Genomic DNA, 14059 nt, shown 5'->3' with positions numbered 1-14059 from the left:
AGGACAACTTGGGCTGATGTGGCCACAGCACATTTGTAAAAACCAAAAAGAACAAGATCATTTGTTGCTTAACTGAAATTCAAAATTAACTGGGCATCCTATATTTTTTTTTTCAATTTCAGGTTTTATTGCTGTCTCATTCTCTAAATCAGTCACGTTTACCATTTTAAAATTTGTTCCATTTGTACCCACAAACACATAAATTGAGATGAATCAGAGATTTCTCATGAGATTTCAGTCTCTGTCTAAAATGTCCCAAATCAGAATTATCTTGACCTGATAGGAAAATTTTTTTTGCATTAGAAAATAATTTACAGGCAAAAACAGAAACACTGTCAAATTTTCTTAAATATGCTAGCTGCCTTCTCTTTGGCTTTTTACTGTTTGTTAGTTTTCTAATGCAATAGTTTGTAGAAAAGTGGAAAATGTGTTATTTTTTAAATTGAAGTATCGTTGATTCATATTATTAGTTTCAAGTGTATAGCATAGTGATTCAGTATTTTTTTTAATAAATTTATTTTATCTGTTTTTGGCTGCGCTGGGTCTTTGTTGCTGTGCGTGGGCTTTCTCTAGTTCTGGCGAGCGGGGGCTACTCTTCGTTGCGGTGCGCGGGCTTCTCTTGTCGTGGAACATGGGTTCTAGGCACGCAGACTTCAGTAGTTGTGGCTCGTGGGCTCTAGAACGCAGGCTCAGTAGTTGCAGCACACGGGCTTTGTTGCTCTGCAGCATGTGGGATCTTCCCAGACCAGGGAATGAACCCACGTCCCCTGCATTGGTAGGCGGATTTTTAACCACTGCGCCACCAGGGAAACCCACACAAGTTTATTTTCTATATCCGTGAGTCTTTTTCTATTTTGCATGTACATTCATTTGTGTTATTTTCTAGATTCCACATATAAGTGATACCATACAGTATGTCTTTCTCTGACTTATTTCGTGTAGCATAATATTCTGTAGTCCATCCACGTTTCTGCACATGTCAGCATTTCGTTCTTCTTTATGGCTGAGTATTATTCCATTGTGTGTGTGTATCCATTCATCCGACTTGCACTTGATAGGCACTTGGGCTGCTTTTATTGTAAATAGTGCAAGCATGAATCATTTTTATCTTTAGGACGACTGTCTTCTTCTTCTGACAGGGGAAGAAGACCTTGCTGGATATACTACTTACGTGTGTGGGCTATTGTAGCCGGATCAGCCATCCCAAACTTTTGATTTTCAGTAACTATTTCACTCTCAGTCACTGTAAGAGTTTATTCTCTATATGCTCCATGTTTTCATTCTGAAAATTCTGAAAGGGTTTGTTCTGTGAATTCATCACTGTGTCTATAAACATCCAAAAACGATGTCATTTTGCCTGAGATTTCTGTCCCATATGTGGTAGAAGTGAATGGAGAGTCCAGACCTACTCATATCTGGTGAGTATGAGTGTGAAGAAGATATCTCTGTCCCTTCTCCTTCTCCTCTTTTCATATCTGCTGGGGTACTTTCAGCTGAGGTCTTGCTCTTGACTTGTCATGGTGTTTTTATTGGCTATTTAATGTCATTCAGGGTGAGCCCTGTCTTACTCAGCTAAGGCTGTCACAACAAAATACCACAGACTGGGTGGCTTAAATAGCAGAAATTTATTTCTCACAGTACTCGAGGCTGGGAAGTCCAAGATCAAGGTGCCGGCATGGTGGGGTTTCTGGTGCAGGCTCTCTTCCTGGCTTGCAGATGGCTGCCTTCTTGCTGTGTCCTCACATGGTGCAGAGAGCACGCAAGTTCTCTGGTGTCTCTTCTTATAAGGCACTAATCCCATCCTGAGGACTCCGCCTCATCTAAACCTAATTACCTCCCAAAGGTCCCATTTCCAAATACCATCTTACTGGGGCTTGGGCTTCAACATATGAATGTTTTGTGGGACACAGTTCATCCATAGCACCCGGTGAGGACACGGAAGAGCCAGTGACTGGTACAGACTGTGCTCCCTACAGGGTCTCCCCCAGGTGCCACCTCCTCCTCCTCCCGCCTCAGTGATGGAGGTGAGAGATTGTGGTCCACAGGCATCCTGTATTCATCTGTCACCTCTCCTTGGGATATGTAACAGAAAATGGGCACTGGATCGCCCCAGGCAAACTCTTCTTGTGATGTTTTGTAGTCACAGGCGGCGAGGCCTGAGGTGTACGTTACACTGAAAAGGACAAAACATGCCTTGTGTTAACCATTTCTAGACATGATCGTACGTTTGCTATTGTTAGATAGCAGAAAGTGCTAGAAACCTTGGGAGGCTCAGAGGTTGGGGGTATCTGGGGGCCTCAGGGGTATCTGGGGGCTTCGGGGGGTGTGGTGATTAGCCAAGAAAACCCAGAGAACTTTCCACAGAGCAAGTCCCTTTTCCTCCTTTTACCCAGAGCCTCCAGCTAGCCATCTCTTTCAATTACCTGAAAGAAACTGTGCCTGATAAATTACTTTTGTGTGAATGGGTTGTTCTAATTTGGAATGTGGTCCGGTTGGTTTTAAAAGTGCAGATTTGCTTTATGTGTCTTCTTGCCTGAATTTTAGAAGTTCGGCATATGCTGGACAAGGCATAGGTTCTGGAGTGAATGGCACCGGCTTTGTGTCCCAGCCTTGCCACGCTCTAGCTGTGTGATCTTAGACAAATTTCTGAGCCTCAGTTTCCTCCCCCAGAGAAATGGGACTAATTCCACCTACACCACGAGCAGTCAGTGAGGCACGGAGGAGCTCACGTTTGTCAAGAACCTAGCACAGCGCCTGAGACAAATTCAGCGCTTGGTGAATGTTTCTTCACCTCCCCCTTTTCTTCCTGGAGCCTATTTTATGTACAAATGTGTAAAAACTATTGCACAAAACAATGCAATGAGGGAAAAATTATTGTTTATTTATCCCGCCTTTGGTAGGAGCTAGTTTACATTTAAGTGGAAAGGTGATATTCTTCCCTTGATGTGCCTTGGGCAGGTTCCTCAGTGGGTGGAGGTGCGGTGTCACTGCACAGATGGCAGAGTTGGCAGAGGTGTTTCCTAAATGCCTTGTTGAGAAACACGTAGAGGAGAGGGTTGACGCAGCAGTGGGTGGTGGCGATGATTTTCATGATCTGGACACTTCTGTTCAGGTTGTAACTACTCTCACAGCCATGCAGGGAGAAGTGTTCGTTGAAAGCAGACAGGAAAAGCGCAATATTGTAGGGTCCCCACATCAGAAGGAAAACAACCATTATGGTGAAAACAAGCTTGAAAAGGTCACAGTTCCTCGCCCCACACTTTAGTGTTTTCCTCATTCGCACGTAGCAAAATACGAAAAAAAACAGTGGCAAAAGAAATCCCAAAACGTTCATCTTTAAGGTCAGAAAATGCTTCCAGAATGTCTCATCAGCTGGTAGGAAGTGAGGTCTGGTAAAGAAGCACTTGTATTTCTGGCTTTCCATCTGAGGTTTGTAAAAAGCAAGTTCAGGCAAAGTGACCAGAATGGCTGTGACCCACGCCAGAGCACTTGTGAAGATGTTGCCAGCCACCATCCTGCAGGCCGAGAAAAGCCTTCTCATGCGGAAAAACTCCTGGTACCTTTGCACAGTCAGAAGGACATTGAAAAATGCCTCACTGTACAGGCCTATGGAGTAGAGTGCCACGACAATTTTACACGGGGGGTCACCAAGAACCCCCTCACGTGAGGCCGTGTAAGCCCAGAACGGCAGGGTGGGCAAGAAACACAAGTTAGAAATTGCCAAGTTGAGGAAATAGATATTTTCCACTTGCTTGAGTCCTTTGTATTTTACCAGGATAAGCACAACCAAGATATTGTCCAGGAGGCCAGCCGTGAACACCATGGTGTAGAGGTAAGGCACCAGCTGGGCTGAGAGAATCTTGGGCTCGTATGGGGTGCATGGTTCTATTTCGTTGTTACTCAGATTGTCTTCTATGAGGACATCATAATCATCCTCTGGTGCTGACGTGTAATTAGCCATCTTCAGGCTGCCCTGTGGAGAAATGAAAGATGATTTTCCCTTCATACAGCTGTGTGGTCATAGAGGAAACGGCACACAGGACTAGAGGATAAATAAATACTTGCCCTTTTCTGGTGTCTGATTTTAGCCAGAGCAGGTCTACAACTCAGAAGACTGAAAATAAACATTTCTTTAACACGCCCTATATCCTGAGAGCAGCTGCTATAATTCATCCCTTCATTAAGCACTTAGGTGTTTAGTAGTATGCGAGCTACCACAGGCAGACAAAAGTAAGCATTACCCTTCTTCATATAACTTCGTTCTCTTGGTAGAAACAAGACTTGCCTACCTGAAGCCATGTAGGAAAAAACACAATTAAAGAGAACCAAGTACCGGGGTTTAGCTTCACAAAATTGGTGTCAGTCACAATTTCTGTGCATTTAAAAAGTTTGCTCACCCCCCGTAACAGCTTCCTGTGACAGGCAGAGAGGTCTGAGTTCTTCTCTTGAAGGATATAAATAAATGTTTGCAAAAGCGAAACCACCCTAAGCATCAACATGGACATAACTGGTTAAATACATCGAAGACTTACCACTGACCGAGTTCCTAGGCGGGGAGGGTATGGCCTCCTGACCTACCATCCGAGTTGCTGTGGGAACCGTCTGGGCCAGTTAAAAGCTGGCTTCCTTCAGAACAGCTGGCCCCTGACCCTTAGGGCCAAGAGAAACCACTGTTTATCCCCCTGGTGGCTGTGTTCCGCCAGTCACACATCTCAGGGACTAACCAAAATAAAGCAACTTGAAAGCTCCCCCAGACCCCCAGAGAGTTTCTTAAGCTGCAAAGAGAAACTGGGAAGTTGTTTTCTCCTGCTGCTTCCACCCCCACCCCGTACCCCGCCTTTGATTTCCCTGTGGCCATCCTGCTGGCTGCCCTAGATAAGGGAACTAAGTTACTGCTGCTTCTCAATGATACTGAGGGAGGGATAGCAAAGTGCTCTGACGTGTAACTGAGCAGGTGGTGGCTTGCAGCAGAGGAGAGAAGTGTCACATACGATGACTGTGCGTCCAGGCCCAGGGGCCTGAGGCTCCCATGTAGCATTTCATCAGCATTAGCATATGGGGCTTCAAGAACTTGCAGTGAGAACCACTGCTTTGGTTTTCATTGTCCCTTTTGAGAGACGCTGTGTGCTTTGGCTGAGGAATGGGGCCCCAGTAGGGTCTGCTCTGGGGACAGTGGAAGCTACAGAGTGATGTCAGTTGGGAAGGGGGTGGTGCAGAGACAGAGCCTCAGTACCAGTGCCTGGGGGAAATTGATGTGAGGGAACCAAGGAGTTAGGCAAGATGTTAGGAGCTGACCCTGCTCCTAGAAGGAGGGCCCAGCACAGGAAAATTCCATGGTGAGGATGCAGAGGCTCCATCAGGTCATGTGCAGAGAATGTGAGGGGAACAAGTTCAACCCCTGTTTGAGGCTGGGGTGGGGTGACGTTTAAGGCCAGAGAGAAAGGAAGCTGAGAGTCCAGATTTAGAGTGGTGGGAGGAGGGTGTAGGGAGGAGGAAGGGGATGGGGGCGGTTTGGAAGAAAGATGAACTGAGAAAAAGAACTTGAAATAACTGGAAAATCTGTATGAACTTCTCCTGGATCAACTCTTTGTATCTGTGATGGACCTAATTTGAGGACCAGTCTTACATGTTGGCTTAGCGTTCATTTCGCTGGTTAAACGACATCTGTTAATGCCAAAGATATGTTTGAGGTGGTAGTCGGTGCAGAATGTGGACCTGCCAAAATAGAAATAGAACTGAGGAAACTATTAAGGGAAAGGAAAAATAAACATTAAAAGGGCCTGGACAAATATGTGATCGAGCATTAAATTTAACTCAGAGGGAAACTCATGATGTTCCTCCGTATGGAGGGGTTGGGAGGGGTTGGGAGGGGTTGGTGCTGGTGGGAACCTGGCTGTGAATGTTTCCCAGCAGGTCTTCCCCCACCGCCCAGCAGTATGGCTTCTGTGAGTGAGTGAGGGCCACCGTGCCCTGCTCCTTCCTCCTGGGGCTCAGCCCCCTGCGGCTGGGCTATCTGTAGCCACACCAGTACCCCCAGAACTTTGACGGAGTAAGTGATGGTGGCTCGTGGTGCTTTATTGCCTGATACTCACTGGTCAGTCCCAGGCAGGGGACTGAGGGTCAAGTCAAACTTTGAAACTTGAAAAACCCTGTGAACATACACACTGCATTATACGGTCAAGTGGAGGAAAATGGCAGCAAGCAGGCGCCTCATCCGTGTCACAGAACCATGTGAAATTTGAAGTTCCCTAAGGAAGGCACTGTTTGGTAACTTCAGGATCACCCTAACTTCCTGATATTTGTATGGCCTTCACTTTCTGAATTATTTTATTTTGGCTTGATTCCCAGCATTCTGCTTATCCACAGCCAGACCATGGGATTCTTTTTTTTTTTAATTGAGATATAATTGACAAATAACATTGTGTCAGTTTAAGGTGTACCGTATTGATTTGATACATTTATATTGCAATATGATTGCCATGATAGTGTTAGCTAACAAAATTATCAACTTTTCTGGTGGTGGGAAAAATTAAGGTCTCTTCTCTTAGCAATTTTAATGTTTATGATACAGTTTTGTTGTCTATAATCACTGTACTGTGTATTAGACCTCTAAGACTGTGGGATTCTTGGAAATTCTAAATTGGTAGGTAGGAATGGTTTAAAGGTCTGAAGTTGAGGCAAGAGGAAAGTTTTATTTACCATTCTAATATCTGGAACTGTAATAGGGTCATCATTATTGGTGAAACTTCACCACATGCTGTGGCTTTGGCATGTAGCTCACAAACCTTACCTTTGAGGCTCTGAGTTCCTCTTTATTACTATAATTAAATCCCAGTTTTAAAAAAATTAAAGTATAGTTGATTTGCAATATTATATTAGTTTCAGGAATATAACATAGTGATTCAGTATTCTTATAGATTACACTCCATTTAAAGTTATTACAAAATAATGGCTATATTTTCCTGTGCTGTACAATAGATCCTTGTTGCTTGTTTATTTTATATATAATAGTTCGTATCTTTTAATCCTTTACCCCTATCTTGCCCTTTCTCCCCTTTCCTCTCCCCACTGGTAACCACTAGTTTGTTCTCTACATCCGTGAGTACCTTTCTATTTTGTTATATTCATTTGTTTGTTTTATTTTTTAGATTCCACATATAAGTGATATAGTATTTGTGATAGGATATAGTATTTGTCTTTCTCTGACTTATTTCACTAAGCATAGTACTCTCTAGGTCTATCCATGTTGTTGCAAATTGCAAAATTTCATTTATTTTTATGGTTAATACTCCATTGTATGTGTACACACCACATCTTCTTTATCCATTCATCTGTTTATGGACACTTAGGTTGCTTCCATATCTTAGCTAATGTAAATAATGCTGCTGTGAACATTGGAGGGCATATATCTTTTCATGTTAGTGGTTTCATTTTGTTCTGATATATACCTAGGAGTGTAATTGCTGGGTCATATGAAGTTTTATTTTTTTGAAGAACCTCCATACTCTTTTCCACAGTGGTTGTACCAATTTACATTCCCACCAACAGTGTAGGAGGGTTCCCTTTTCTCCACAGCCTCACCAACTTTAGTTTTTTGTGGTCTTTTTGATGATAGCCATTCTGACAGGTGTGAGGTGATGATAATTTTATTGTGGTTTTGATTTGCATTTCTCTGATGACTAATGATGTTGAGCAGTGTTTCATGTGCCTGTTGGCCATCTGTATGTCTTCTTTGGAAAAATGTCTGTTCAAGTTCAATCCCAGTTTCAGTCTAGGAAACTGTCATGTTATAACTCTCATTCCCCCATACATGTAGATCACGCATTTATTCAATTCATTTATTCAACAAATGTTTGTAAAGTGCCTAGCATGTGCCCAGCACTGTTCCAGGTGCTGGGGACACATCAGTAGGCAAACATCCTGACCTTCATGGGACTTACATTACAGACAAAAAGAAAATAAGTAAGTAAATTGTAGGGTAGTAGGAGAGAAGTTCTGTGGAGAAAAGCAAAGCAGGGAAGGAGACTAGGAAGGACCAGGGTGGTTTGGGGGTTCACATTTTACGTAGGATAGTCAGAGAAAGCTGTGCTGACAAGATGAAGCAGCAGATGATTAGGTCCAATAATTTATACTCATTATCTCATTTTTTTCTTGTTTCTAAGTTCTTACATTAGGGAGGTTGGAAAACACACTGGGTGATGACTTTATTAATAATTTTACAGGAGGTGCAGAAATATTCTTCATGTTACATTGGCCCTCAGTAAAAAAAACAAGCAAAGGATGCGGTGCACCTGTTAGTAATTTATTGCCTTTCAGCTCCTAACCCATCCTTCCTTGCCTTGCTTTGTAATCCTTGAGCTGAACCCTATAAGCATTTCTCCTTTGCCAGCTGATGTAGAAGGCTCTGAGAATCACAGGAAGAGGCAGGGGCTTCTCATTCTGTTACAGAATTTTGTTATTGTTTGTTTGTTTTTGCTCCTTGGGATGACCTGACAGTGCTGTGTGGAGACCGAGTGGTGCCCACCCTCTTGTGGGTCTCACTGGTACCCCTGCAGGCAGTTTCCTGCTCACCAGCCCCCAAGGGCCTCACCTTGACAAACTTCCTGACCATCCAGTGGGTTGCAGTCACCCTCTGTAACAGGTCTGAATCTCAGCCTTGGGAGGGAGGGCCTCTTCCATGTGTGTTCCTTCTCGGGTGCTCTGCCTCAGTCTAGGGGCCTCTTCCTACCTCTGCTTCGTACTCCCTTAGACAGTTAATTCCCTTTGACTAATTAATAATTCTTTGTAGTAAATGCTCTTTGGTCAAATTACTGGTATCATTCCTGTCTTTTGACTGGATGCTGATTGATAGATACAACATTAAATTAGTTGAGCGAAGGGATGGGAGGGTGCTAGGATGCTGAATGCTAGCGTGATGACATTTTCAGAGGTCTAACTTGTTATTGAGAAATGGGTATTCAGAACTTTAGAATTACAATAATTTATCTATCCCTTAAAATGGCTTCATCAAATATCAGTGTTCTCAGATTATCTAACTAATTTTTATTAGCAAATATTACAGAAAATCAGGTAAGTATAGGAAAAAAAATCTATGATAATCCCAAATAGCAGCTATTATAATTTTTAAATAGCACTACTTTTTTTTTTAACATCTTTATTGAAGTATAATTGCTTTACAATGGTGTGTTAGTTTCTGCTGTGTAACAAAGTGAATCAGCTATACGTATACATATATCCCCATATCTCCTCCCTCGTGCGTCTCCCTCCTACCCTCCCTATCCCACCACCCCCTCCGCCGATGTGGTCACAAAGCACTGAGCTGATCTCCCTGAATAGCACTGCTTCTTAATGGAAAGTGTGTAAAACCTACTCTTAGAAAACAATTTTCCTCTGGATTCGTTGTTTGGTACTGAGCAGTAGATTGAAGGGGCCTCTACCTACATGTTATAATTCTAGGGATTCTGAGAATGTCTCATCCTGCCCCCGCATTTTCTCCCACATCTTGGCTAAGCCTAAAATGTCACCTTAGTGCTTAGTCCTCTCAATACCTGGGCTACCTGGGAGGGCAGCGAGGGGGAAATGATACTTCCAAAAAACAATTGTATTGATGACCAACCCTGAAATACAGATTTTATATGTACTTGCTGGAAGAAAAATAGTTAACTGTATCCTTAAAAACCCTTTCTCATTTCATGTCCGGTTTATTCTGCTTTGTGCTGAAAGGTGTAAAAGGAAGTGGGGGTGGACATCACTCAAGTAGGTTTGAGAAATAGGTGGACTGAAAATACAAAGCAAGTTTCTTTACTACAGTGCTTCTCAGAACTCTTCAAGTGCTAACAAGCGTTAGGATCCTAGAGAAAGCATGCAGCATTTCCCCAAATTATTTGATCATGGAATCCCCTTTTAATTCTTATGCAGTTACTTATGGACCAAGGACTCTGCAGGCTGTATTTCGAGAAATGTTGCCTCAGACATACAAATATTGCTGTGTTGTGTGGCGGCCATGGGAATGAGCATAACTGACTGAGGATCCCAGCTTCCTCACTCTGAAATGCATCCTTGCATCCGTGCTGAGGCCATGCCGGCCACGGGCTGCTCCCAGTCAGTGGCCCTGTTAGGGGCACTGGGACAGGCCCATTCCTGGGAGATGGACTGGTGCTTCTCCCTAACCTCACTTCCTCCTTCTCTCCTTCCCTTGTGGTCAGACCTGCATTGTGATCTGGCAGCTTTCCCAGCTTCTCCCACCTCCCTTTGCAAGCTCTCTCAGAGACGTTTCCTCTAATACATTTCTTTTATGCCACGTCCCATCTTAGCGTCTATATTTTGAAGAACTTGTGCTAACACAGCCTTTGAAGGGAGACATCAGTCTCTAGAGAGTCTTGAGTCCTTTGCTTACTGGAGAATGATACGTTCAGCAGCATCTTAATACTTCTCTCATCTTCTTAACCACCGTCTACCTGTGGTCTGCTGGGGTCAGTCTTTTTGGAACAGTAAGACCACTTGATGTCATCGTGCCCCCATCCCCACCATCTTCAGTCAGTGCCTCAGGTCAGGTACCTTCTCACATTTCTCATTGCCATTCTCCTTTGTGCCTCCTCTGCCCTCACCTCACCTCACCTCCTAATGTTCCTACCATCTGTTGTCCCTTGAGGATGCTCCTTCTCTCTCTCACCCGCCTCACCCTTGGGGATCAGAAGGTGACGTCCCTGGCCCCAGGTGACCACTTGGTGACCAGTACTCCTATAAGATCTAATAGGTACGTATATAAGAGACTACTGTGGTCTCCAGCCACTACCCTCTACTCCACCTCATCATTACCACTGTCTGCCTGATTGCCCCCTTCTTTTATTAAGACTAGTGTACGTGGATAAGGAGCTTCTCTTCACCCCAGTTTTCTCCATCATCCTGGTGACTTAATTGCCCATGTTCTGTCCCCACCGTTCCCCTGAGATTGGTCTCCCAGGGTCACCAGCAACATCGTGTGGTGAAATGTAATCAGTTGCTCTGCTGAGTTGGGGCAAATGCCCCATAAACGAGGTGTCCAGTATCTCCCTGCCGCCCAACTGTAAACACCAACCCCACCAACAAAATTCTGAAGTCAGCATACAAGCACAGCTACATCTGGGGCTGCCCAAGTTGAAGCAGTGCTTACCCCTATAGAATCTCAAGAACATTAGTGTGGGGCTTTCTAGTAAAGATGGCGGAGTGAAGTAGGGTCAAGGACTCTTCCTTCTCCACTGCCTTGTAAAATGACTGAAAAATAGTTTCAACAAAAATTCTAAAAATTTGCCAGTAGCGACTGAACAAGAAATAGGGTCCAATCTTGTACCATAACTTTGAAATGTGGTACATTTGAATTGTACCTAAACCTAATCCTACTACAGATATGGTACTGAAGAAAGAAGGGAAATCGTTAAGTCCTGAGAATTATTTCAGTATTCTTCAATTAGCAGACAGGGACTCAGAGAGTGAGTATGTATCCCTAGGAAAAGAGAGGGGAGACACCTACTGAGTAAAAGCCCCCATATTCCGGAAGGGTTTCTAGGATCTTTCATCCTCTAAGACAGTGTGCTGAGTTAGGGCAATAAGACAGATTCTGTTAGAGTGGAGTATACCTTTGTGTACACTGAGTGGGTTCTGGTAATAATATTTTGTTCCTTTTTTAGGATTTTGATTCCTTATAAAAATACTTTTAATCAAATCATGATTTAATCAACCCTTTCAGAGTTCTAATCCTGCAGTTGTTAGGCCTGCCAGCTGTCACTCACGGTGGTCCATTTACTTGTGTGTTTTGTAGTCTCAGTGTGAGTTCATCTTTATCGGGGATTATTTTCTCTGCAGCAGCTTTTTCGTGACCTGAAGTGGGAACACTCCCTTCCGGAGGAGTTTTGCATTTGTTTCAGCCAGGAGCACTAAGATATCAATGGCCTGAGATGAGGTTTCCTGGCCTGTTTTGGGGTCTCCCATTTTGAGGGTATTGTAAAATTGAACCTCAGATTTTCATGAGGTGCAGGTTTTGGATTCTCAGAGATTTTCCCCCTACCACGTAGAGCCTAGGCAAAAACAGGTAAGCTTACTTATTGTCATCTGCCTCTGGGCAAATTTCTTCTGGTCCACCTTTTCCCAAGCGCTTGCTTTTTGTCAGGACTTCTCAGTTCCAGATGCCCATCTCACGTAGCCTAAGGCCTTATTGTCTGCCCACAGGTTGGAGTTACACCTAGTGGCCTTTTTATGTGTGCGGCCTTTGATTTGTCTCCATGAAGACGGTGATCAGAATGATAAGTATCCACTGAGTAGTGTTTCAGTGCGTATTTGTTGAAAAACATCATTCATTTATTCATTTCCCATGTATTTAGTGTCGACTGTCTCATAAATCTTCCTTTTGCTCTTCGGTATCTACTCTCTACGGTATCTACTCTCTACTTTCCTCCACCTTGATTTACGTCCAGGGAGCCTTATCTTGTAATAGCAGACTCCTCTGTCCTCTGAGTTTCAGTTGCGTTTGGCCGATGGGGAGTTTTAGGCAGGAGATTGGAAAGTGAGGTCAAGGGATTTAGCTCCCTGGATCCTTCCTGGTGGGTCTCAGGGGTCACTTTCCCGGCGGGGCTGATGTGTCTCTTGACCTGTGAGCAGCTTTTGTCAGACAGAAGCCCCTGCCCCCTCCTTTGCCCTGTGCTCCTTGCTCCTAGCAGCAGGAATGGCGGCCTGCTCTCACTAGCATCAGGTACTGCACTATGTCCTGTGGTTTCCCCATGCCCTGTCTAAATCTTTGTAAAGAGTCCTTTTACCAAACTTTCCTCAGCTGCCCTATTTGCGTGTGCCATTTGTTTGCTGCCAGGACCCCGCAGGACACATCTCCCAAGTGCCAGGAACTTTACCAGGTCCCTGGAGAAAATGGCGAGCAAAGTAGACCCCTTTTCTGCCCTCGTGGCATTGACTTTCCGAAGGGAGATGGTCAGGTGCATACCTGTTTATAATTCAGGGAGTCATGTGCTGTACTGGGGGAGAACACAGGAGCTGTGGGAGCTGTCAGCAGGGGCACCTGGCCCAGCCGGAGGGACCAGGCAGGGTTTCCTGGGGTGGGAGTCTTCTAAGCCCAAATTCTGAATGGGAGTTAGCCAGACGAGGCGTGCATAGGCCTCTTCCCCTCTCCTCCCTTTTCCTCCTAGTGTCTTTTGTTTCAGGTCCTTGAGGGACCATCTACTTGGATGTCAGAGATGGAGCAAGGGAAGGGAAAGTAACACAATTCAGGGTAGAGACATTTTATTACTTACTGGCATCTGTGATTGAGTTTCTGTGGAAGGGAAAGTTGAAACCAAGAATCAGACTACCTTAGATTGCGTTCCTGGTAATCCAGAGCCCTCAGGGGCGGAGGTCTTGTTGGGGCAGCTTCCAGGAGGCACGCGTGTAAGGGAGTGAGCGAGGCAGGACCGGGCAGAGGGAGGAGCCACCACGATGTGAGTACAGCACACACACCTCAGCACAATGTGAGGTCTCACCCGATCCTGTGTGGAGCTCCGGGGTGGTCTTTGAGCGCCATCCCACAGTGAGAGAAGGGCCCCGGCCTCTGCAGTCCCACTTCAGCCAGTCATCGGCCTCAGCCACCCCATGGGCAGGTAGGTCCTGGTGGCTGAGGGTGGTTCCCAGTGAGGGGGGCAGCAGCCCTGTCCCCAGGACTGAAGTGGGCATCTGGGCAGAGCGCTGCACAGGCTGAGTGTTCTGGTTTCCCGCACATTTCATTTACCCTGAATGACAAGAAATGGAAACTGAAATTTTCAACACCACCATGTGTCGTAAGACCGTGAAACCCATGTGTACGGTGTACGGAGGAGGAGTCATGGGCACAGCGAGGCCGCACTGCCCGCTCACTCCACTTGACCGTTCCCTTGGCTTACTCACCGTTGTCATCAGGGTGTGAACAGAAGAGTGGAAGAGGAAGTGGCTCGTCCCTCCTGCCCGCCCCCCGCAACATTCCCTTCTCCGCCTCTCCTTCCCCACCTCACTGGCCACACTCCAGCTTTCGTAGGGTCGGTCGTGTTGGACAGTCACTGATTGGATA

The 14059-nt window shown here is 45.1% G+C and overlaps 1 protein-coding gene across 3 annotated transcripts; it reads right to left on the bottom strand.

Moving 5' to 3' along the window:
• Window positions 1-2860: 2860 nt before the first annotated feature.
• CCRL2 (C-C motif chemokine receptor like 2) lies at window positions 2861-13525 on the bottom strand. 3 transcript variants are annotated; one of them, XM_027096933.1, is made up of 2 exons: window positions 13332-13525; window positions 2861-3973 (listed from the first exon to the last, which is right to left on the bottom strand). In XM_027096933.1, exon 2 carries the CDS (start codon window positions 3959-3961, stop codon window positions 2915-2917), a length of 1047 nt encoding a protein of 348 aa, XP_026952734.1. In that variant the 5' UTR covers window positions 3962-3973; window positions 13332-13525; the 3' UTR covers window positions 2861-2914. The 3 variants fall into 3 exon arrangements, with proteins under 3 accessions (XP_026952734.1, XP_026952733.1, XP_026952735.1); XM_027096932.1 differs by lacking the exon at window positions 13332-13525 and adding an exon at window positions 4533-4810; XM_027096934.1 differs by lacking the exon at window positions 13332-13525 and adding an exon at window positions 4290-4369.
• Window positions 13526-14059: the final 534 nt, after the last annotated feature.

The sequence above is a fragment of the Aethalodelphis obliquidens genome, unplaced genomic scaffold (genome assembly GCF_003676395.1).
Source record: "Aethalodelphis obliquidens isolate GAN/ISIS:26980383/991018 unplaced genomic scaffold, ASM367639v1 scaffold111, whole genome shotgun sequence".
Classification (NCBI taxonomy): Eukaryota; Metazoa; Chordata; class Mammalia; order Artiodactyla; family Delphinidae; genus Aethalodelphis; species Aethalodelphis obliquidens.
The sequence above is the reverse complement of the archived record's forward strand: the minus strand, read 5'-3'. Positions and strand labels throughout refer to the sequence as shown.

Bases quoted from the DNA above. Each gene is read 5' to 3' on its own strand.
- CCRL2 (XM_027096933.1), bottom strand. From the start codon at position 3,961: ATGGCTAATTACACGTCAGCACCAGAGGATGATTATGATGTCCTCATA.